The following is a 24,180-nucleotide window of genomic DNA, read 5'->3' as shown; positions in this document are numbered from 1 at the left end:
ATCTGTCTGCTCTGAACAATAACTGTTAGGTTAGCAGCCTTTTCACTTGTAAATGTAAATATTGTATCTAGAACAAAATATTTGAAATACAAAATACAGTGTTATTAAGACAGCGCTCACACATCAATTCTTGTGTGACTATAATTTGTGAAATGCTTTAGGAGGGGCTTATAAGTAAAGTATAAGGTGTTATTATGAAATACATTTTAACCAAACGCACAGAAATGTCTCATTCCTGTTGAAATCAATAGGAAAACTCCCATTAATTTCAGTGGTAAAAAGAGGAGACCCTTTGGAAATTGCTGTGGTACACTGAGCAACGCATTACACTAATTTCAGTCTTCTTAAGAAATACGGATGTAGAAGAAGAAAGGGATGAAAATGGATATTAGAGGCATTTCAGAGCATGCTGAGGATTTCCATTTCCCACTGAAGCAGCAGGTAGTGTGTCTGGTAAGGCGGCACGTCCAGTGCTGGGGCTGCTCTGGGACCTTGCCTGGCCCCTGTGGAGCACCCAGGGGCTGGCACCGGTGCTCAACCCCATGCATCAGCCCACCCTGGGGAAAAGGCTCTTGACAGGGCTGTGGGCATGATGTGCAGAGCAAGGCTGCCTGTAACCCACCAAGCCCCCGACAGCAGCTCTTCAAGGCAAGCAGCGGTCTGGGGACCAAATGCCCTAACTTCTTCCCGATGTGCAGCCAGCCAGGGACTCTTCCCAGCCAACCGCCTTCCATAGGGCTCAACAGCGAGCCAGTGAGCCGTAAATGTCTTCTCTCCACCACAGCCATCTATAGCCTGTCACCGAAATAAGCTCAGGGTTCATCCGCGCATGCAACTGCTCCACAGCATTGCTGCGGCTGCAGAGGCACAGGGCTGTGAAAGGCTGCAGCCCCACAGCACAGCCTGCCCTGAAGAAGGCTTCAGAAAGGGCATCCAGGGCTGGCGATGGCTCAATGAGGGCCACCAGTGGCTGGACCGCAGGTGGTGGAGCTGCAAGGCGGAGAAAACCAGGGAAGGGCAAGGAAGAGCTGCTTCTGCCTGCCCATAGACACCTGCAGAAACAGCACCACAGCACGAAATCTCTGAGGGGAGGATGGGATGGGAAGCTCATTTCCATTCCTGTTTGAGAAGAAGTTGGCATTTAGATAACAAACTACATTAGCAGGTATAAACACACTAAGTGGCTATATAAATGCTGGGTTTGTACCTGTAATTAATTGTTCCCAGGATCAATTTAGCTATGCGAGAAGGGATCTGCGTATTGTAGTGTTAATGTGATCTAGCCGTATCTTATAAATATATAATGTGCATGCTCATGTCTGATAAAAATATATAAAAATAAAAATTAAACCTTCCCCACATTTCATTAATATTTGCCAATGGAGGGCTTTCAGATAATTAATTAATGCTGATATAATGAATATGCTTACAACTTGACCAGTATCAATTAAAAAGAAGTGGTTTAATCTAATTTTTTTGCACATTTTTGCTTGCTTTGGGCTCTTGATTTTATTAACTATCACCTCGTGCTTTGAGCAAAGCTTCTCTTTGTCCCTAAACGATCTGAGTTTACGTGCATTTAATCTTGTCTGCAGCATTGCAACTACCTCAACACCACAACTCTGCTACTCCAAGTTTACGGCGAAGCGTTATCTGCAGCAACAACTATGCCGAAAGGGAAACATAACCAGCCTAGATAGTATCTTTGCTTCACAAAGGCTGCTTGTGATGCCTGTGCTTTGACTCAAAACTCCTGGCACATTGGCTTTTTAATCATGAGATCCCTTTTTCAGCACAGCATCGCAAGTAACAACTGCAGCACAATGAGCCAGCTTCATAGATATGGGAATGTTTAGATTTCCCTGCCAGTGACTAAAGGCCTTTAGCTTTCACTAGCCAGTCCCAGCTCACATTGTTGTTGCCTGTTGATTTGTCTTCTCTCATTATTCCTTGACATGCAGCTCTCCACCCACGCCCACACTAACAACCCTCACACAAAGCGCATTGAGGTATTAACCAGGTTACAAGTTCAATGGAAAATTACACTAAGATTGTGCTGTGTGGCAATATAAAGGGATGGTATTCACTCTCCCAAAGAGCCTGTTAAAAACACAGCTGGGTTTGGGGTGTTTTTTTCTTTCTAAGCATCCTAACAAAAAACAATTTTTAGAAGTCAGGAATGTATATTTGGGTCTATATGCATCTATACGTACTTTCTGTAGAATTACAACAGCCAGACACAGGCATGCATTGTGTCTCCACCGCTGGCTGGCATGATGCAAATTCCCCACTGGAAATCCGGCTGGATTCTGGGGTTTATTTAGAGTATACCTAGAAACCAAAGCTAAATAAACAACCTCCTCCTGCTCTCAGCTGCAATTAAGATACGTGAACCTATCTTCTTTTTCTTAGCCCAAATTACAGGCTGGTGGAAGAACTGAAAGTCTATAAAACGGTTCCCTCCTTACTGAAAACTGAAAATAAATTCAAAATAAAACTTAATGAGATTAACCTAACACAGTAACAAAATTTGCAACACCACACTATAAGGTTAAAAAGAAAATGGTATAATAAAGGAAATACAAAGGCTTTGGCATGGTTTTTACAATCAACAATGGTTAATTTTGATATGTAGTTGTGAACAACTTCAAAACACTTAAGTTTAAAACTCTTGCAAGCACTTTTAATTGATTAGGAATGAATTCTAGATGCACAAAAATGATTGGACTGTGAACAGTAGTACAACTATTCTAAGAACAATTAACTCTTGCTGACCAAAAAAGAAACGTATGATGCATGAAAATGTGTATAAAACATCTATAGAATATTCTTGTCAAATATAAATGAAATTAACTTTATTATAGAAATCATTCTGGGAGATTTCTAGGGAAGACAAATACTTACATTTCGACATAAAACAAATTGGATTATATCGAAGACACAATCTACCTTTTATCTATCAAACTCTTTTCTTCATTGAAGCTCTCTCTTAACCCCTGTTTGCACATAGCTTCATCCGTTAACAACCTTTGGAAATACCAACAGATATTTTTCTTACATAAATCTAGTGCGTATTGTTCCAGGTTTAATTATATGCAATGGAATGATACAAACTTGGAACATCAATCCATAATCTATGAACAGATTGGTAGAAGTATTCGATATATCTTGATAAAACTCTTAAATTCGTGGCAAAGCTTGTTGATCATGGTTTCTTTTTTTTTTTTCCTTTTTTTTTTTTTAAACAACTTCATGACCAACACAGATCAAACATCCATCCAGTCTACATTGTTCTTTTTTTGTTGTTTTTTCTTTTCATTATAACATACAAATGCCCATTTACAAATAATACACCAAAATGAATAAAAGTTTGGATACCAAAATGAAGATTTGTTCCAACTGATATAATGCCTCCAGTGTACAAAGGTCCATGTGAAAGTCTTTTCCATGTGTTACAGCATAGGGCACAGTTGCAGTACAGAAGTACTCTGAGAGCCATTCTTCCTTTATAAAATACTGCTGAACATCCAACTGTTGTCCATATAGTCATTTACGGAATTAACACGTGTTTTACTGTAATCTTGGCCAGTATTGAGACATGTCAGGTTCACTGCCAGGAACTTGAACTGGAACTGACACTCCAGGGGAAATGAGACCTGAAAATTGAGGGGGGAAAGGGGCATTTTAGTTTTTCTATACATATCACAATTTTTGCTTTGAATTTCACAGATTTGTGCTTGTATTCTGGTACATACTAAATCTGGCCATCTACCAGCTTGCAGAATCAGGGGGGAGGGTGATATATATTTTAAAAACCTATGTACATCTCACTCATCTGTTGTTATAAATAAACTGTCATGCTTTGAGACAAATTCCGGAGCCTCTGCTTGTTTGCATCAGTTGGGAATTCAGCCCAAAACACACTGAACATTTATTTTCTCTTCAAATGTGTCTGGCTTGCTCCTGCTTATGCTGATACCTTTATACCCTTGTTTGCCTTCTTCTGCACAGGTTAATATCTCTGCAGGTTACCTGCCTTTTCAATAACTTCAGATCTTTAGCAAGAAAATAGCCTTTGGTGCAGACACAGTAAAAACACTCCCATACACTTAATTTCCTGGGTGTGAGGATCTCTGCTGAAATTTAACGGTGAAGTTCAGAAATTAGTGGCTGCATTAGAAATTAAGTATGCAGGGAAAATTTTGCAGGATGGGGGCCTCCACTCCACCATTCAATCACCAGCCCTGTTAATCAGCTGTCTTTCATTTACCCCTCTGGCAGCAGTTAAAAGTCAGGCTTTCTCCTCTAGCCTTCAAGGTTATACATAGTTACCCTCTGCCCAGTTCAGCAGCTGCTAAACCCACAGAGAGACCTCTCCCAGCAATGGGGAGAGACTTCTCCCAGCGAATGGAAGAACACTCACCTGTGGAAGTGGTGCCAGAGGTGCCCATCGGCTGGCTGTTCATGTGTGTCTGCATGTGAGGAGGGGTGTACGTATCGTAGCTCCGGCCATTCACCGATGGACTGGTGGGCAGCATGCAAGAGTAGGAGGAGGTCTGGCTGGGTACGGGGGGCTACAGGAGCGAAGGACAAAATAGCCTTTAGTGTCACCCAAGGCAAACATGGCATTACACTTCTAGATGTATGTGCCAGCCCTCAGAATCAGCATGTGCCAGCTGTGAAAGGAGCTTCAGTTTCAAATTCAAGGACCTAGATGTAAAGCCCTATTTAGGAGCTCAGCCAAGCAGCCTCTTCCCAGAGGGTTTCGATCTTCAGCAGCAACGTGGACAGTCACCAGCACCTATTCAGACATGCTTGGCAAGCAAATCCCTACATCTAGGTGTTAACAAAGGTGTTACACACCTAAGCCGAGGAACCAAAGCCTGAACACTGCCCTCATTTGTACTTCTGCAGACCCATTTGTACTCATGCCTTTTGCAGCCAGAGACAGGGCTGGTGTCTTACCTTGCATTTGTGGTGTAACTATAAACTGTTAGGGGTGTAATAACTAGAAATTACTCTACTGAGGCACACAGGTTCATCTTGCATCTGCAAGCGTGTTGCACATGCACACAGACAGTGTGTGGGTTTGGGGTGTGTTGATCCCCCTTCAGAGCCTCAGTCACCCCAAACCCATGCCAGCAGCATCCCAGGAGATGAGACATATAGATTTACCTAAACTCCAATCCCCCTGCCAGCAGGACAGCAGCTGGGTGCAGGGGGTGGGGGACGGCACAGTGTCAGTGAGGGACCAAGCAGAGGGATCTCCCACTCTGGGGTACCAACGGAGTGGGGACTGCTGCATCCCCAATATGGGAAGGCATCAGGGGGAGCAGGAAGCAGGATGAGTAATTCCCACACTCCATGCGCACAAGACTCAACACGTCTCCACTTACTTCCTCTGTCTGCGCATCCCCAACACACGCCATCTCCAAAAATACCGACATCCTCTCTCTCTAAGCACAATGCACTGCATCCTCAGGGAGATGCTGACAGTTCGGCTGCCAAATCTCCCACTCCAGCATCATGTGGCCATCACACCATGGTGGCCACATAGGTAGGACTTTCCAGAGTGGCTCACAAGTGGCAGATAGCTGCCCGGGTGCCCAGTGGTGAACTGGGGTCCTCCTGCTTTCCCAAGGGTTCCCTCCCCTAATCAGCCTTTTGATCTTTTGTCATCTGCTCTCAGCCCGCTGCCGGGATCAGCAGTGCTGGCCTCCAACGTCATGGAATAGCGACCTCACCAACGTCATTTCTTTCCGTGGACTTGCAAGACTCTAACTTTATTTGGTTAATTTTGGTTCAGCAATTAGTAACATAGTAATTGCAGCAGCAAAGGAGTCAGGCTCTCTAATCTGCTCGCCTGCCTCTAGAAATGGTCAATGCTGTGTGCCTCAGACAAAGCTGGAAAACTCCCGTAATTGGCCAGCACCTTCCTAGGCCAACCCCACCATTAAAAAAGGAGGAATTTTGCATCTGAAAGGTCTATAGAAACAGACCCCAAAGGAATAGATTTCTTCCTAACCCAGCTGGTGATCAGCTAATGCTTTCAGGCATGAGGATTGACAGCTCCTGCAATTCTGGCTTAGCTGGCATAACCACTGATGCTAATCACATCCTTCCCTCTCTCAGGTGTTCCTCATGTGCCGCCACAACATTACCTACACTGAGAAGTTCAGATCCCTCCAGCACCTTATTCAGGCAACAGTTTCCATAGCATTGCACCAGTGAGTTCCATAAGTTAGCGAAAGGGCAATGGGAGTACGAGGGGTCCAAAAAGGGCTTTTCCATCACAGATCTTTTTCATTGTGAATTTGAGGACCTTTCTCTTTCCAAATACAGGAAAGTGCTTGTTGAGCACCAGGTCTTACAGTGCCCTTTCCCTTGTGATTTTCCCAAATAGGGCATCCTTTCAGATGCAAGGGAAGCCTATAGTGCCAGTTTCCCTGCAACATGGCCTGGGTTTATAAGCCCCTGCATTCCCACGAACCCCAGGTCTGAGTCCCAAGGGAGCACTGCGCCATGGCACTTGCACCAGACTTACTTGCATAGGCAGGTTGTTTGCCATGGTGAAGCTGGGCATGGGCGGCAGTGCGCTGTATGTGTTTGTGAGCGCCGTGTCCGTTCTGCCCAACATGGAACCTGATGTGAAAGAGGAAACTATAATAGAATAGACAGATAGATGAGCACATTAGTTTAACCACAGTTACAATCAGTAATACAGTCTCAGAGTCTCATTTTCACAAGAGGATGAATGAATGTGAGCAAGGTGGTGACATTACCGGGGGTGGTTGGTTGAGGGATCGGCTGGTAAACGCTTGTGCTGAAACTACTACTGATGGGAATGTGGCTGGGAGTGTTGCTGGCTTGTCTTCGCTGGTTCCTCAGCTTCTCTTCCCTTCTCCACTTGGCCCTTCTGTTAGAAAACCACACCTGGAAAGACAGCATTAGAGAGACATGAGCGACCTGACAAGCACTAGAGGCATGGGGCCTCCCTCACATAGCTCAAGGCCATGCTGATAGAAGCTGGCTTGCAGTGTGGCAAAGCAGCGCATGAAAGCAAACTCCAGCTGATGTTATTTTCTTGAAGGGGTAGATGGGCAAATACCTGGTCAGAAACAGGCTGCCCTGTGCTTTGAGAAGCCAGGAATAACAAAGATAGAATAGTAAAAGTAAAAAACAGGAATAGCCATAATTGCACAGCAGCTCAGTACCTGTATCCTTGCTTCAGGCAGGTCTATTTTAGCAGCTAGTCTCTCTCTTGCAAATACATCGGGGTAGTGGGTCCTCTCAAATTCTGCAAAGAAAATATTGCTGCGTTAGTTGCAAAGAGTTAACGTGACCCACTACACAGAGTCATTCCTCCACTGCCTATGCTCTAAATGCTCTTAAGAAACATTGCTGTGAAGGCAAAGCTGAGCTTTCTCTGTGTGTTAGGAAGGAGGAAACCTTCCCTTGCCTGCTGGGGAATACCACTAAGGGGATGGGCAGACTTGGGTGCAATGCTGCATCCTTCAAGAAGCAGTGAGGGCTTCTGCTTCTGCTAAGAGGGTACCCAAGGCAGCTCTGACCCTGTCACCAAGAAGCAAAATGGCACGTCGCTAAAAAACAGCAGGAAATCAGGACAAATATCCACAGTGGATCAGAGGCGAGGTGCACTCAGGCTGGTCAGGGAAAAGGGCACCTGCTCCCAGCCCCAGGCAGCAGCAGCGCTGGGAATGGGCAGCAAGCGTGGGGGCAGGCACAGAGGGCTGCTGCCAGCCCCAGCTCCCTGCCCTTGCCTTCCCAGTGTACAGCAGTGCAGCATGGACAGGGACAGAGCACAGTCGGGAGGAGGAGATTTGTCCCTGTGAGAGAAGCCCGGGGTGTAACGCTGATGTTTGGGTATGATCTGTGCCCTGAGAATGGTCGCTTTGAAAACATTTTAACAAGTTTTCGGTGCATACTGCAGCCATCGATGAATGTTTGAAGCTCAGCGAATAAAAGTGGATGGAGGGAGCCATGGACTTAAAAAAAAAAAAATATATATATATATATATATACACACAATATATATACACATAAGGTACATGAATGCCATTCTTCTGTTCAGCCCTTAATATAGCCAGGGTGCATTTTGCTTTTCTCTCCCACTTCAGCCATAGGAAAATGTCACTCACCTTTTTCAAGGGCTTCAATTTGCTCTTGGGTAAAGGATGTCCTATTTCTCTGCAGCTTCCTTTTCAGCTGGAGTCTCATTTGGGCCTCATCTGAATCTTCTCCATTAGAACTGATGGAGTTAGTGTTTTCCCCTCCCCCTTCCTGTTGCGGACAGCCATCTGCAGAACCAAGAGTCGAAAAGTGAAACCTAGGTGAGCTTGTTTTGAGATCCTTATCAGAGAAATAACGTGATTGAAAACAAGTTTGGCCACGTTTGCTGACACCCTCCCTTATTAATGTCTCAGGTATCAAAACCACATTGCACTAATGACACGGGAAACATGGAAACATTTTGGTTTCCAGCATTATCGTAAACATCGGAGATGAGGAATTGTGATCACCTGGTCTTCATTTCATTTTGTTTTCCCTCTGGGATAAAACCTGCATAAAAATACTTTCTCCTGAAAGTGATTCTTCCCATGAATTGCTGTTGAAGTGCCATGGGAGTCTCCTCCGTCTGCTGCATTTATTTACCTATTGCTATATTTAAAATAGCGATGTTCAGTATTTCAGATTATCTATAATCAGTAATTCCTATCTAATCAATTAGATGTTGATAGGTTTGCAGAAAATGCTATTAAGAAACCAAACCAAGCTTGTAATCTTTTTTAAAAAAATATTTATCCAGTTTTTATTTGAATTCTGCACAGTCAATTTCATTTTAAAGGTTGTGAATTTAGAAGTGCCGGCATTGTTCTGCAGTTTTATTCAACTATTGTATGAGTGTGCATTGCCTTGACACCTATTACTGAGCACAGCTGTAATTATATCATCACCAAGAACAGGCTATAATTGCTGAAAATGGAATTTTATATTTAGATAAAAGGACTGTCCATTCTTTGTAATGTGTTGCACCAGAGAAAAGTAAGATTTCTTTTAAAAATTTAACATGTAATTTTAAAAGAAATAGTAGCGAGTTCACTAACTAGCTGAATACACTGCTCTGCAGCTGAGCCGTTGGCATATCATTTAAGCGGTACATTTTTAATTAGGGCATTCCCACCACTTTTAATGTAATTTCTGGCATTAAACAGGGGGGGAAAGTTCCTTGTGCTCCCCTTTGGGGCGGTCTCAAGGCCCAGCCGGCATTGCGAGGCTCTGCTGGTACCCAGCTCACCGTGGGGACAAGGAGCGAGTTCCCGTGTCGAGGCAGAGAACTCCTTGTCCCTAAGCGAGCTCTCCCCCTCCTTTCTAAGCATATTTCTCGAGGCGTTTTGATGTCGCATAAAGAGGGAGATGGGATGAGGGACCATGGGCTGCTTACGCTAATTCCCCTGAGAAGTTACGAAACAAAAAAAAAAACAAAAAACAAAAAAAAAAAAACCAACCACGACACTCCTGCTACATCCTTTAAATATTGTGGGAAATCTGCTTTAAAGTAATATCATTTATAATCGGCGAACAATGGCCCCAGCCTTCAAAGCTCAGGGAGGGGATTGTGACAGGATCTGGTGGGACCCTTTCAACCACTTTGAAACGTTTAAACCCCGAACTCTTCTCCACCATTTAAACCCGAGGATTCAGCGGCTGTGGTCACCATATGGGCGGCCGCAACCCCATTGAGGCTGCCAGCGGCCGGTGAATAGGGGGAGGGAGGGGGTTCGGGGGGGGGTCGGTGCTGCCTTTCAGGGGCACACAAAGCCCCCCGGCCCGGGGATGGCAGCACCAGCGCCGGGGGCCGCCGCCTCACCTCCGCCACTGCCTTCATCCATCACTGTCCGCGGGGCCGCCCAGAGACGGCGAGGATGGCCGCTGGGGCTCGGGAGCGCGCCCTGCCTCGGCCCGGGAGCGGCGGGCACCGCGGGGCCGCGCAAGTCGTGCCCAGGACTGGCCCAAAGCGGGCACCCCCTAACACCCTTATTTCCTTATTTTGAAACTTTTGAAGCCACCTAATTTCTGCAGCTCCACCTCCCCCCAGACCTCTGAGCCAGCTCAAAGTTCCACCTAAACGGACTTATCGTTATTTAGAACTGACGGACAATTAAGAAATTTTTTTAGAAGCAAACCCCTTTTTTTTCTTTCTTTCTTTATTTTTGTAAGGAAAAAATAAGAAGGAGGAAGTAAAAAAAAAAAAAAACAAAACAACTTTTTACTTCTTCCTTCTTATTTTTCCTTAAAAAAAAAAAAAAAGAAAAAACCTAAAAGGCGCGATCTCAATAGGGCTGTTCCACCTTCCAGACCTAATCCGTAAGAAAGCTAGTGAATGTCCGTCCCTATTATCCTATAGCCAGACCATCTGACGCTGAGTATAGGATTTGTTTCCTGGAAAAAAAAAAAAAAAAAAAAAGACGCTGGGAAATAAAATCATTCCTTAGTTTCTTAGTGTCTTAATCAGTGAGGCGGAAAACAAGCAAAAAAAGATAGCAAACCAATTGCGGCATCTCTCAGCTATAGAGCCGGGATCAAAACATTGTAGCATCTGTTGAAAGAGAAAGTGTCTAAATCCTATAGAAGGCTTTAGTCTTGTAAGAGAGGGAGGGGGAGAAAAAAAAGATAAGAAACAGTGTCTCGGTGATCCCTAAAACCACTAAATCACTGGAGAATTTCTCCCGGATAGAGATGTCTCTTTTTGTTCTGTCAGCCCTCACGTATCCATTATTTTATTCACTGCTGCATGGCGTTTATCAGATTGAGACCATATTTATACCCCTCTGAGACCTAACCTCGCCTTATGCTTTTTGAGTAATGGACTCTTAAAATCCAGTAACATACCCCTGCAAGGGAAAAAAAAAACATTAGAGGGAGCATGAATATTCCAGAGGAAATCCATGTTATTAATTTTAATTTCCTCATGCGGCTGCTTTAAGTGCCTGCCTGCCTCCCCTCGCCTCTCGTACCCGAGCACAAGTGTGTCCCCGGCCCTGCCAGCACTGCTCCGCACCTCTCCGTGGTATTTGGGAGAGGTCTCCTGCTTTCCTCACGCCCCGCTACTCTCCTGCCCGGGGGTCCGTGCTTCCCCGCGCAAACTGCGCTCATTGCCGCGCTAAGGGAAGGGGTCAGCACAGACCCCCAGCATCTCCACCAATACCCTTCACCCCGAGTCAGGCGCAGCGGTAGGGGGAGGAGGACCCTAAATGTCTCTATTTAAAGCCTTTATAAAATAAACCTAAATTAAATAAACGGAGGGCGCCCAGGCCGTTTGGAGCCGCACTGGCGGAAAGTGCGCTCCCCTCCGCCGAGCACAGCTGTGCCTGTGGGTTGTGAGGCAGGGAAGAAGGGAAGGACGGACGGAAGGGGAGCCCCGACGACGGCCGGGACAAGGATGCTCGCACAGGGGCAGGGGCATTCCCTGGCTCCGCAGGTAAGGCGGGCTGTTGGAGCCGGCCCGGCTTCGAAGGGGGACAGGGGGAAAACAACATTTGAAGATAAAAGCCCCCACAACAACACAACAATCAAAACACCAAAGTGGGGATAGGGGGAAGCGAGGGCTCCACTCTATCTTTCTAGTGTCCTTCATAGATTGTTTTCTTCTCTTAAAACTGACATGTCTAATTGGCAAGCGGTGCCATATCGTGTCCAGAGGTCTCCTGTGGAACATTTCTACAGCTGTCTCCTTCAACTAGACGCTTATTCATGTCGCCTTAATGAGAAACAAAACGATCTCTAATGAGCAATTACATAGCGACAGAATTGTTCCCATAACAAATTCTTGCGTGTGACAGAAACATCCTTTGTACCAGATATTCCGCACACTGTTACTGATTTTTTTTTTTTCCTTGCGGGGTGAAAACAAAAAGCAGGTTGTTGTATATAGACACCTCTTCTAAAGGAATGACCACAGCCAGGGAGAGAGCCTAGCCTCAACAGAGCCCGTATTCAAAAAGAAGCCATTAACCATCTTAAGTATGTAACGTAACATCCCATTATCCTTCATATTATCCCCTTGTCATTCCTACAACAAATACCTATTAATCTTCAGGATAAACAGTTTCCTATATTTACAAAGTTGTTTCGGGTCCATTGAGGAGGAACTATAATCAGCCCAGCGGAGATAGTTCCCGATCTCCCCGGCTTTGCAGGAGTCCCAGCCCCCACATGCTCCTCCCGGGCCCGCCGACGGGCCGGGGCCGGGACCGGGCTGGAAGCCGCCGGCCCCCGCAGCCCGCCTCCCCAGGCAGGTGGCGGGAGGGACCTTCTCGGCCACTGCCCTGCGGAAACGGCACAGCCGGGGAAGAGATCCGCGTAGGGGGCATCCGCCGCCGTGCGAGGCTGAGCCTCCGCAGGCTGTCCCTTACCTTGTGCGGGCTGCCCGGGTACCGAGGTGCCGGGGTACCAGCCGGGCCGGGTGCCCCAGGTCCCCGTCTGCCCGTTCAGCATCCTTAGCTTGTCGTACATCCCGTCGGCACCCATCTGTTGCTTTTCGCTAGCCAGGTTGCGTAGGACTCTGTTTATCGACGACACCTGGAAGGCAAAGGACAGGAAAGACGATGGTAGTGCGGTATCGCGCTCCCCGCCAGCCACGCTCGTAACCCCCGCGCCCCCTCCGCTCTGCGGGCGGCCCGACCTGGGCGCAAGTCAGGGGCTCCCCGAGCGCTGGGTTCCAGCCGCCCCGACTCGGTTACTGCTGGCGGTGGTGCAAACAAACCAACCAACCAACCAACGACATGGGAGGAAAAAAGGAAGAAAAAAAAAGGGGAGGGGGGGAAAGAAAGAAAAACAGAAAGCCCCAACCCGAACCCTGCAAAACCAGTGATGGCTTGGACTGATGCTCGCAGTCCTGAGGCGCCAGGCGCAGGGGTGACCCGCATATTTTGTATATATATATTTAATTTTTTTTCCCTCCTCCTTAAAGGCATTTGTCAGATTCTGTATGAAAAAAACAAACCCCGCTCCTGACCCTGCCACATGCAAATGATGTGAACCTGCTATCCTCTCCTCTGGTAGCAAAACAAAGGAAGCAGAGGCTCGCTACGGCTACCCAGCATTGTACACGGCACACAGGAAGGTTTTGTTCATGAACTTACACTGGGTATATTATCGTTGGTACAGACCCCCTCTGATAGTAATCTGTCTCGAATCTCCCACGCAAAGATGGAGGGGCACTCTCGTTTATACTGCGCTATTTTGCTTACAACTTCTGGAGTCGCTACTCTCGGTTTACTACCTCCGATTGCCCTGGGTCTGATGGAGCCAGTTTCGTAATACCTGCCCAAAATTTTACTCACACATCCATTCGACACCTGGATAGGGAAGCGGACAGAAAATCACATTATTAATAATTTCAAGACAAAAATAAAATTGTTTAAGTATGCATTAAACAATGACAAGCTTACGTTTTGATTGTCCAGCACTTGGACTTTTGCATCTGCATGGGTCTATAACACAAAAATATACCTTAAATGGTATGAGAACTTACTTAGAGAGTCTTTTTTTTTTTTCTTTAAAAAAAAAAAAACCAAAACATTCGTAGCCCTACCCTCTACAAAAGTGATACTTTAAAAACATCTGGAAGGGAAAAAAAGTCCGGTCAAAACGTAATTGGTTTAATGTTAAATGTTTAATGTTAAATGTTAAAATACGTCTTAAATGCGAACAATAGCTAAACTAGACTGGTCTCCATCGTCCTCACTGCTCTTAGACAGAGTATTGGGGGGACAAGGGGAGTGAGGGGTTATCGACATCTATATTTACAAAGCACCCCTGAGCTGCACCAGATTGCCTTAGTGTCTACATAGACAGATTCCGGGCTAAACCCCCTAAACAAGCGTGGCTTCGAGAGGGGGAGGGGGGTCCCTCTTTTTTTTCCTCTCTTTCATTTTTTTCCCCACCTCTTTTTTTTTTTTTCCACTTTTTGGAAGGAAAAAAAAAAAAAAAAACACAACAAAAAAGCAGTAAAGCCACGCCAAATGCATACAGATCTCACAAAATCAGAAGTAAAAACGGGGAAGGGAGAAAGGGAAAGGAGAGGAAACTGAAATTATGCCGAGCCGTATAATTCAGTTTATTACAGCGAACTAACTGTAACGAGAGTGCAGGTTATCACCGGATGGGAATAAAGGGGAACAACAAAAAAATTTAAAAATAAAGAATGCCAAAGGTGTGTGTGTATATATATATATACACACACATATAAGCCTCGAAAGGTCTATTTGCAACGACAATCGAGCAGATGGATCGTTTTATTAGGCTGGAAGGCTGGTGGTGCTGGAGGGTTGGGTGAGTGTGGGGGGGTTGGCAATTAGAGCTTTGGCGGCCAGCGGTGGACAAAGCGGCTGCGGAGCGGCGCGGAGGGAGGGCGGGGGCGCCTCCGCCTTCACCTGCAGGATCCGGGAGATGTCGCAGGGCCGGGCGCCGCTGTGAGCGAGTTCCACGATCTTCTGCCGCGTGGAGTCGGGCAGCGGCCTCCCGTTGACGAACACCCCGCCGAGCTGGTTCACGCCGCTGTGACCTGCGGGAAGCACAGCGCCCACCATAGCACCCTCAGCTCCCGCGCAGCGCCCGCGCACGCCCCGCCTCGCCCCTCCGATCCAACCCGAGCAATCGCTCCGGACCCCGGCGCCGTCCTCGCCTGACGCTCCCACGGAGTCCCCGAGTCTCCGGCCGGCGGCGAACCCCCGACCCAACCCCAAAGTCCAGAATATTCCTGGCTATATCGCCTTGGGTTCCTCCTTCCTTTGGCTTTTTGCTTTTTTTTTTTTTGCCTCCCCACCATAAAAAAAAAAAAAGGGGGGGGGGAAAGAGAAAAAAAAAAAAGGAAAAATACCCAAACCCAAGAAACCGCATCAAACAAAAACTCGAACCCCACCAACCCCCAGCTCAGGGACGCCTGCCTGCACCCGCACAGCCGCAGCTCGCTTCGCCGAAAGCCAAGCGGGAGGCTGCCTCGCCAGTGCCCAACCTGAAGCTCCAGGCTTTGGAGGAAGTCTCCCTGGAGAAGCTCTGCTCTACGCGCTCTCCGCTCTCCTCTCTTTGGAGCCTCCTGATAAATTGACTCCTAGAGCTCAGGCTTCTTAGCAATAAATAAGCTCCAAATATAGAAGAGGGGGAAAATATGATGAGCCTCTCTGACATTTGTCTTTAAAATAAAACTAGCTGCACGTCAAGTTTGAGCTTAATTTCTGGAAATAGGCGGAAGTCGCCCCGGATCATGCATGGAAGGCTAATTGAAAAGATCAGTTGGAGCACTTGTGGCAGGCGTGTCACTTTATGACAGTACTCTGCTTTTGAAAATTGCATCGTCACGACAAATAGTAGCATGATAAAACGACCCTTTCTGTCCGCATTTGGATATCACTCAGACTAGATTGAACTCTCCTCGCTCTCCCTCCGAGGGAGGTTGAGGTTTGCGGTACCCGCGGGCTCTGCGCGGACACAACCGAGGGGGCGCGCTCCCTGCGCAATGGATTCGAAGTGACATCGGGGCTGGAGAATTTGCCGCCCGGTCCCAACAGCGCGACCTGCGCTTCCCACCGCAGGGCGAGGAGCTCCGCGTCCCTCCCTGCCTGTGCCCCGGGGGGGGGAGGCGGACTGAGCTCCGCCGGCCAGGACGATGATGGGGCCGGGGGGCGGCCGGGAAGAGCAAGCCTCCCGCACGCCCCCCTTCCGTCCCTCGTTTTCCCCCCATAAACGCGTACGGGGAGCCCATTTCAGAAGAGGGAGGGACATGCACCGCGCACTCTCTCCGCCATAAAAAATGGCAGCGGGGAAAGGAAAATCAAAGTTTCACTTAAAAGGTTAAGCCTTAATCATTATATAATTTCCCTGGAGAGCGGTGTAGATCTCGCCCAGTGGCAATGATTATGCGCCTTGTATTCTATGGCTAGTCATCTAATAGGAAAACATATGGTGTCAATTTGGATGCTCTGCACCATATACACCCAGGAGTTATTAACACAAAGCCTGAAGAGCCCGCCGCGACCTTTAAACAAAATAAAGGCTTCACCCGAATGATATCTTTTCTGCTTTATGCGGTGGCGATCCCAAACAGCCGAGTGAAGGCATCCCCCCATTACCATAAACCCTCGGCACGCCACTGCCAAGGCCAGCCGCCGCCGTCCCACCGAGGCGCAGGTGATCCCTCCCAGGGCATGAAGCTGGCGTTTTTCTCGGGATAAGTGAGAATACATCGCACGGACGGCAGGCATCTGCCCCGCGAGGAAAAATAAAAATAACCTCTAACAGAAAAGCTCCACCCGAGCTTTCCTGAGAACCCCCAAACCCTGGTGGTTTTCCTGGCGCTCCTCACCCGGGGAACAACTTATGAACCGGTTTCACAGAAGGATGATAACGGTGTTCCGGAGCCGCACATTCCAGGCCATGTCCCGGAACAGCACTGGGGTAGGGGTCGCCCACCCCTAGCCACCGCTACACGAGCAAAATAAGCGTGCCCCCTGCGCATGAGCGCCGCGGGATTGCGCGGCCTCACAAAATCGCGACGGTGCACCCAGCGGACGATGCGCTTCCCGAGATGGGGGTGGCAGGGACCTCACCCCTGGTCCTTCCCTCCCGACCTCCGCGCAGCTCCTTGCGCCGGAGCGCAACGAAAGGCCTCTTCTCCCAGCCACTGTGCCCGGCTCAACTCATTGCTCTCCCGCGCTTTCCCCTCCGATAGACGCGTAGGCCCATCGGCGAAATCTTCAACCTCATCACCGACGACAACAGCAACAACGAAAGGCCCCCAAAATTAGCAATCCAGAAAGACACCGGAACCGGGAAGCGAATAAACCCAGAGATTGCAGGAACTGCGCCTGCACGGAGGGGCTTGCTCCTGCACAGGAGCGCAGAGGACAGGACACGAGCCAGGGCCTGGGCCACCAGCCGAATCCGCCCCGGGGGCTGTCACGGGCCCCCCGGCCCACTCCAAGCACAGCGGTACCCGCGCCCCGACGGGGTGGGCAACGCGCCCGGCCGCGCAAGGCCTACCGCGCCAGAGGAGCCCCCCGCCCTCTCCCCTGCCCGAAGCGAGCCTTCGGCCCCGCGCCACCTGCCCGCGGCCGCGGAGGGGCGCGGAGTCACTTACTGTTCTGCATGTTGAGCTGATAGAGCAGTATCCCACGGGGCTCGCCTATAGCAGTCTATTGGCGATAAAATAGGCGTTAATCAGGGGAGGTAGGTAGTGCCCGCGGTTAAGCTGCAGAGAGGCTAGTATCTCACAGGCTTACTTTGTTATCCCGAGGCGTCTTTCCCCCATTAGTTTAAGGATTTGGGGGCTTTAATACCTCAAGGCAAAAATGTACGTATGTATCCCTAATACTCGAAAAAATCAGGAAAAGCAACCCGCCAAGTGGTTTCTCGTTTTAATTGCATGCAGGTGGCGTGTCGACTCGGCGTTAGTGCCCTTCGCCGAGGTGGTGCGTGAAGTGGGGCGACAACAATCACAAAAAGAGTCCCAAGTCATGTTTTTAAACTTGCCTGGAAGCGGGGCGGACTGTCCTCTCATACAATTTAGGGACTCGCACATCTGCGGGTCACTAGTTAAAGTCTTCCCTCTAGGACAAAGCAGAAGAAGTATATTAAGAAGTGCGGAGCGGCGCCGGGAAGGTGCGCGTGTGCCTTGGGGGAGCGGCGCTGCGCGGGGGTTGTGCAGAGACTGCGGGGGGGGGAGTGGGGTGGGGGGTGGGGGGGGGGGGGGGGGTGAAGGCTGGCTCTGCCGGCTGCTCTGAGTGCTGGGAGAGGGGCTCCATTTTTACCTCCGGGTATTTCCTCTAGTTATTTATTCCCCCACCCCCCTTTTCCCGCGGCACTAGCAACTTTTTCTCCCCCAAACTCCCCATCTTGTGATTAACTTCTTTTTTGGTCTTTAGATCTTCCCCTTTTTCACTGTACTGTGACACACGCTGTCTACCTCGCCTCACTGCTTTAAAAAGTAAGAACAGGAGGGGGTGAGAACTGTTAAACAAAGCCTACAGAAAGCGAACAATGGCCTCCATTCTGCTTCTCTACCCAAACCCCTAGTGCAGAAACCCAGGCTCCTTAACCGGCCGTGCAGCTTCCCAACTCAACGGACCAACAACCCTCCAACTTACAAAGAGCAGAGAAACAAGCCCCTTCTCCCTTCATTAGTGCCTGCCTTGACCCAGCTCCTGGATAGTCCCCAGCCCCCTTTTTTCTACACACACTCCCCCCGCCTCGCTCCCTCCCTGCTTCCCCTGCTCCCTCCCTGTTTCCCCTGCTCCCTCTATCCTCCTCTTGTCACCTTCCCTCCCTCTCTCCTCTCTCCCCTCTTCCCTCCTCCCCCCCAGGCCCCACGTATTTATTTATGTTTCCCCCATGTATTTATTTGAAATCGTCGCTGGTGAAGATGGAAAAGTAATTTCTCGTTATAAATATCTGGCGGTAATTGTGTTACTGGTGCGAGTTGTTAGGGGTTGTAAAAAGATACAACAGCTCAGTGGGGTGCTCAATTGGGGAGGGACAATTACAATAAAGAGCCCATTCAAGGGGGTTGCTAAAAAAAGGGAGGTAAAATAATGAAATAGTCGCAGCCTTCATTTTCTCTCCCTTTTTTTTTTCTCCTAAAAATACTCATTCTCTTTCTTCTGCGCCTATAATGAATATTAATTTTACTCTTCCTGCATATGATGGAGGATTCAAAGAGGCACGTTTCCTCATTCAGGACGAGCCATGGCATAATTTATTAAGTAGCTTTTAGTAATCTTAAATCCATAAAAATAAACTTCAAACAAGTACTTTCTCGCAGCATGAAGACTTTAACTGGTAAATATTTACTGCTCTTTGGAGAACTACCTGATTAGCAGCAGAGCAAGCTACACTGTACTTCGATGGAGACGTGGCCGTATCTCCTGCAGCTGAACTGAACGTGAAGCATCCCTTTAATACACCGAACACGTCTGCATAGACACACACAGTGGGGAAACCCACTTCTTCAGACACAATTTCCTCACATATTTCACGCACAATTCCTAAAGGTGGGACTTAGGGGGTTAAAGGAGCCATCCAGAAAGCCCCCATGAAACTTCCAGCCCTCAGCTCTGCCAGCACAGACCTCAGAAATGACAATGAATGAATTTAAAAGAAAGGGGGGGGGGGGGGGGAAGAAAGGGGGGGAGAAGCCATGAAACCAAACCAAACCCCAAATACAGCCGAAAGCGCTTTACAACAGAGGGCGAGGGGAGCCAAGTGCTTCAACAAGGTAAGAGGAGGCGTGGGGAACGGAGCTCCAGCTTTGCTCAGCAACTCTCTGACGCCCCCAGACCAGCCGCGGGGACCCCCAGACCGAAGCAACACGATCACGAAGTCGCCTTCTCCCATCGCCGTGCCCCGGACCCGCTGCTCCCCGCAGGGACCCGCACCCGGCTCCCGGCGATGTGCTCTGTCCTAACAGGCAGGGCCTAAGCTGCCATTCTTTTTTTAACATCCAAATCATTATATAACCTGATGGCGGACAGCATTTCTCCCCCTCTCCCGGTGAAGCCGTAATTAGTCGTTAAGATGACAAAGTTTCGCCTTCTCAGGGCGAATGAGAAAAAGATAAAACCCGAATCGTTTTGCGATCAGGCGCTGGTAAAGGTCAGCAGCTATAAACATTTATTGGCAAGGGCCACTTTTATTATTTTATGCCCCTGAGATGGAGAAGACTCAGTCACTTTCCTTCTCCGGGACCTTGCTGGCGTTTCCCAAAACCGCCTATGGCCAGGTACATTCAAGCGTTGGAGAAAGTTTGTTTTCAAACTTTCCAGAAATGATTCCTGCTCTGCTCGGCCATGTAACACCTCCGGGCAAAGCGTTACAAGGTTAAATTCAAATCCAGATTGGGTCTGATTGGTTTTGGTGCTTCGGTTTGTTTTTTTTTTTCTTTCCAATTGCACTAGCGAGGGGAAAAAGAACCCTTTTTGCTTTGCGCTTCCCAGGAGTAAATCCCTTTTAATTATTTTTTTTCCAGAGCGAAGAGTTTGCAGCTTATTAAAATTTCGACTTCTTAAAAGAAAGGGAAAAAAAGAAAAAAAAGCTTTGCTGTAGTGAAGGATCAAAGAGGCTGCTGCGTGGCTTTTTCTTGCAGGAATAAGCGAGAGTGTGGATTTTAAAAGCAAATAAAATCTTTTTAAAGTAATATCGATTAAAAAAAAATGAAGGAAAAAATATATATTTCCCCGAGCCGGGGCCCGGTGCAGGCGGTGCGGGACAGGCGGTGTGGGGCAGTGCGGGGGGCTCCGCGCCCCCGGCGCTTATCCCACGCCGGAGCTGGGAAAGTTGCCGGCGCTAGGGACGACTTGGGAAGATCCCCGGGTGGCTGATTAGAGCTGACAGCCCTTCAGCTCGGCTCAGCTCCCCGCCTGTACCGCGCTCGGGAGCTGGCTTGGCCTAGGATGTGATTTATATACTTTTTCTCTCCACGTTCCCCCCCCCCCCCCCCCCCCCCGCCGCACCTCTCCCGGACTCTCGCTCCCTCTTTCCCCTACACTATCAAGGAGGATCCTTCCCTAACCGAGGCCGCGGGAACACAAAGCAGAAGCTGCGGACGGGGCCGCCCTCGGGGCAACGCGATCCTCTTTGCCTCCTTCCTTCCTTTCCTTCCTTCCTTCTCAGGCGGCATGGCTTGGGGCCGGAGCCCGGTGGGGTCCCGCCGCCCGCCCCTCTGAGCTGGGGCACCGGCAGCGCCAGCAGCACAGACACCGGCGCTGGTGGTCTGTCTCCCTGCCCAGCGAATGGTGCGTGGGAATGACTGCTGCTGGCATTGCTTTCCGCGTCAGATGCTTTAGCTATTCCAGAGGACACGGGCTCATGTGAAAGGCAGAAAGTTTGTGAGCTCCTGGGCTGGAAAGTTCCCTGGGAAGCTCTTCGGAATGCAAATGGGAATAGGAGCGAAACAGAGAAAGAGAGGAGGGGAGAGAGCGAGAGCCCTGCCTAAATATTAAAATGCGAGGAGGGAAAAGTTGGGAGAAGAAATGAGCAGACTCACCTTTATGAGGCATCCTGTCTTGTTGTCAAAGCTCCTGTCAACAGTTTTAAGAGCGCACTGATTTGAAATGATGGTGCTTTAAAAAGAATTGCCAGCAAAATAGTTTTTCTCCACTGAAGCTGCTGGTTGTGTGATCTCGAATTCCTGGGAAGGAGACAGAGATTGACAATAAAATGGGCTGTCAGTGACTGGAGAGCGAGAGATAAAAGAGTGTGTGAGTGAAGTGGGGAGAGAGAGAGACAGAGCACACCTATGCTGATTGGTGATGGTTCAAGTGTATTAATGTCTCTGCGCCTTGGTCTCTGCCTCGCCTCCACTGCTCTTCACTGGCCCATTAGCAAAGCCTGACCTCTGTCATCATCTTCCAGCAAAACACTTCCTCCCTGCGCCTTCCCCAGAGCGGGAAATGCGGCTCCGCCGGGGCTGGCTTTTCAAACCCACTAATCACTCCGCAACATGCAAATGCTCCCACACGAAATATTGCTTTATGCAAAGCGACGCTCGCGCCTCCCCGCCGCCGATTGGCCGCCCGCCGCCCGGCACCGCTCAGCGGGGCCGGCCCTGGCGATTGGAACGCGGCGGGCCCGGCTCCGCGCTCCCGCTCCGCACCGGGGCTCCACTGCCTCCCGGCCCCGGGGACCGGCGCGTTTTCAGGTCGGGCAGGGGGAGGGGACCGGCGGGGGTTGCGGAGGGATGTGTGTGTGAGGGATGATGGGGGGCAGTTTAAGGGAAAGGTCAATTTGCATTTAAAGAGTTCGCTCCGGTCCAACAATGGAGATAAGGGGAAAATAACATTCAAATGGTAAAGACATAAATATTTGGGAGACAGGCGCTTTGTCAGCTGTGAATCGCCCAGAGCTCCCCGAGGCCGCGGGCCCCCCTGCCCGGCTCCCAGCGCCGGGGAACGGGAGGCTCTACCCGGCCGGGAAAGAGCAGAGCAAATACACCATTTACTTTGTGTATTGAGGGCTCTTGTGAAAGGCCCTGAAGAGTCCTTTACCAAACACTCACCAACTTCTCCCACGTGCCATTTGTTGACTAAGGGCTCCCGGGCTGGAATTGTTGGTTTTGGTTTGGGGTTTCTGGTTGGTTTTGTTTTGTTTTTAAGACACCACGGAGGAGCTGGAAGGGGGGGGTCCTGGAGGCTCCGGCGGGCAGCGGCCCAGCTCAAAGCGGCCGAGCCCCCCCCCTCCCCCGCTCCGCCTTTTGCAAAGGGACCCCCTTCACCGGCTGCCAGGAACTCAAGGGGGAAAGTAAGTAAATGACTTTGCTGCTCTGACCACACACCACAAGTACATTTGTTGAATGCCGGACTATTAAGACACACCTCAGTAAACTCCAAAGCAACCCCTCAGAGCATGCATTTAAGGTTACACTGGGAGCACCAGTCCGAGCTCAGGGTGTCCCAATCGGTTATGGAGAGTGGTCCGGGGGAGAGGGGGGTTTCTGCACAGGGGAAAAGAAAGAAAAATAACAACAACAACAACAAAGGGCCTGTCGAAAGAAAGGGGCGAAGAAGAGACGGGGGAAAGAAATTCCAAGAGCCACTGCGGAAAGTGGAGAGTATGAACGCGCAAAGCATAAAATGAAGTCGTAGCCGCATACACTTGACTTCTCTTGACATGTGAAAAGTGCTAAAAGTCAAAGCTCATCAATAAAGTATCTTGAAATTGAATAAGAGCCCTGACAACCATTGCATTCTTAAATAAAGTACAATGAGGAGACAAACGACTCTGCCAAGGAGTTTGCATGTGAGTGAAAGGGCGCCTCAATGGGAGCGGGATAATGGGCTGCCCGGCCGTCATGCACTGTCATCCCCGGTCCCGCCGAGAAGCTGCCACAGCTTCCTAATAGCACAAAATGGGCTCTTAAGAGACTGCTGCCTTTCCCTCAGCAGCTTGCTTCCCTTCCCCCGGGGCCCGGGTGCCGCGATGGGCACGGCGGGGAGGCTGGGGCTGGGGCTGAGGCGGGCACATCTCCCGACCCTCTCTTGGAGCCAGGAACGGGCCCTTGGCAAAGCGTTTCCTCAGAGGCGCCGGGGAAGGAAGAGCCGCCGGCGCTCCTGCCCCGCGACTCGGAGAGGGCCATGGCAGCTCCCCTATCCCAAGGCTGCTCTTGTCGCCCTGTCAGGCCTGAGCCAACCTGCATATTGGTTTGGTTTTTTTTTTTTCTTTTTGGTTATTTTGGTTTTGTTATTTCCCTCCCCCCGTTGTACATATTTATACAAATGGAGCCGAATATCGCGATGGACATACGAGAGCGTTTGGGTCTGATGGGATCGCCCCTGAAGGTAAGGCAGAGCAGGAGCGGGGGAGAACGGCCGTGGGGCTGCAGGCACCCCAAGGGGAGCTCAGCCAAAACGAGGGGCTTGAGTAGTCACGCCTCCCCCCCGGCATCCTCTTCTTCCTCCCCGCGCTAGCCTCCCTTCCTCCTCCTCAAAACTTTCCAAAGTACCAGCTGCCACCGCGTTCTCCTGCCCTTGGGCGCAGATCACTTCAGGGGCGCAGGGGAAATCCTATAGAGCGACAAAAGCGTCCTGCCTGTGCCGTACGAACCGGTGTCCTGCTACTGCCCCGCTCCAGGAGAGTCCCGGTAGCGTCCCCCGCCGCAGCCCCGCCGCCCTCCTACTTGCTGATGGCAGAGGCCGGGCGTCCCGCCGCCTGCATCCTGCGGGCAAGAGAAAGGGGCTGCGATTTGTGAGCTCGCAGGAATCCGTGAGGCTCCAGAAGGATTTAAAAAGCTGGGATCAAGTCCTTTTTCCGGATTGAAGTCAGTTGTGTCCGAGGGGGGGTGATTTTTTGTTTGTTTGTTTGTTTAATTTTCCCCTCTCTAGCAAACGAGCAAAATATTTTTACCCTCGTCCACGTTAAAGGGGGGAAAGAGAGAAACCACTTTGCCAGAAATGGCAGGCAAATATCATTTTTACAAGCGCTCAATTAGCCATCTCTTGGATTAGCACCTTCTTACGCCTCCTCGCCAGGATAAAGAAGCCGTAATCTTGTTGCTATTTCCCCCTCGGGCGCAGCGGGCTTTGTGTTCCCTCCCCCCGAAAGAAAACTTTAACGCTCCCCCCAGCAGAAAAAAATATGGAACACCGAGAGAGGAGGGCATGGATGAACCCG

General features: G+C 49.5%; 1 protein-coding gene across 17 annotated transcripts; it reads right to left on the bottom strand.

Moving 5' to 3' along the window:
- Positions 1-2,546: 2,546 nt before the first annotated feature.
- Positions 2,547-23,762, bottom strand: PAX6 (paired box 6). 17 transcript variants are annotated; one of them, XM_057410993.1, is made up of 14 exons: positions 21,309-21,653; positions 21,059-21,202; positions 17,551-17,627; positions 17,159-17,213; positions 14,457-14,587; positions 13,473-13,514; positions 13,365-13,379; positions 12,435-12,600; positions 8,160-8,318; positions 7,215-7,297; positions 6,783-6,933; positions 6,545-6,642; positions 4,424-4,574; positions 2,547-3,656 (listed from the first exon to the last, which is right to left on the bottom strand). In XM_057410993.1, exons 4-14 carry the CDS (start codon positions 17,166-17,168, stop codon positions 3,571-3,573), a joined length of 1,092 nt encoding a protein of 363 aa, XP_057266976.1. In that variant the 5' UTR covers positions 17,169-17,213; positions 17,551-17,627; positions 21,059-21,202; positions 21,309-21,653; the 3' UTR covers positions 2,547-3,570. The 17 variants fall into 17 exon arrangements, with proteins under 17 accessions (XP_057266976.1, XP_057266970.1, XP_057266975.1 ...); XM_057410987.1 differs by having other exon boundaries at positions 13,164-13,379; positions 21,309-21,652; XM_057410992.1 differs by having other exon boundaries at positions 6,545-6,660; positions 21,309-21,652.
- Positions 23,763-24,180: the final 418 nt, after the last annotated feature.

Source organism: Pezoporus wallicus, unplaced genomic scaffold (assembly GCF_028554395.1).
Source record: "Pezoporus wallicus isolate ANWC-B61680 ecotype Strahan unplaced genomic scaffold, APGP_CSIRO_Pwel_v1 contig_5958, whole genome shotgun sequence".
Lineage (NCBI taxonomy): Eukaryota > Metazoa > Chordata > Aves > Psittaciformes > Psittacidae > Pezoporus > Pezoporus wallicus.
This window is presented reverse-complemented; position numbering and strand designations above follow the sequence as displayed.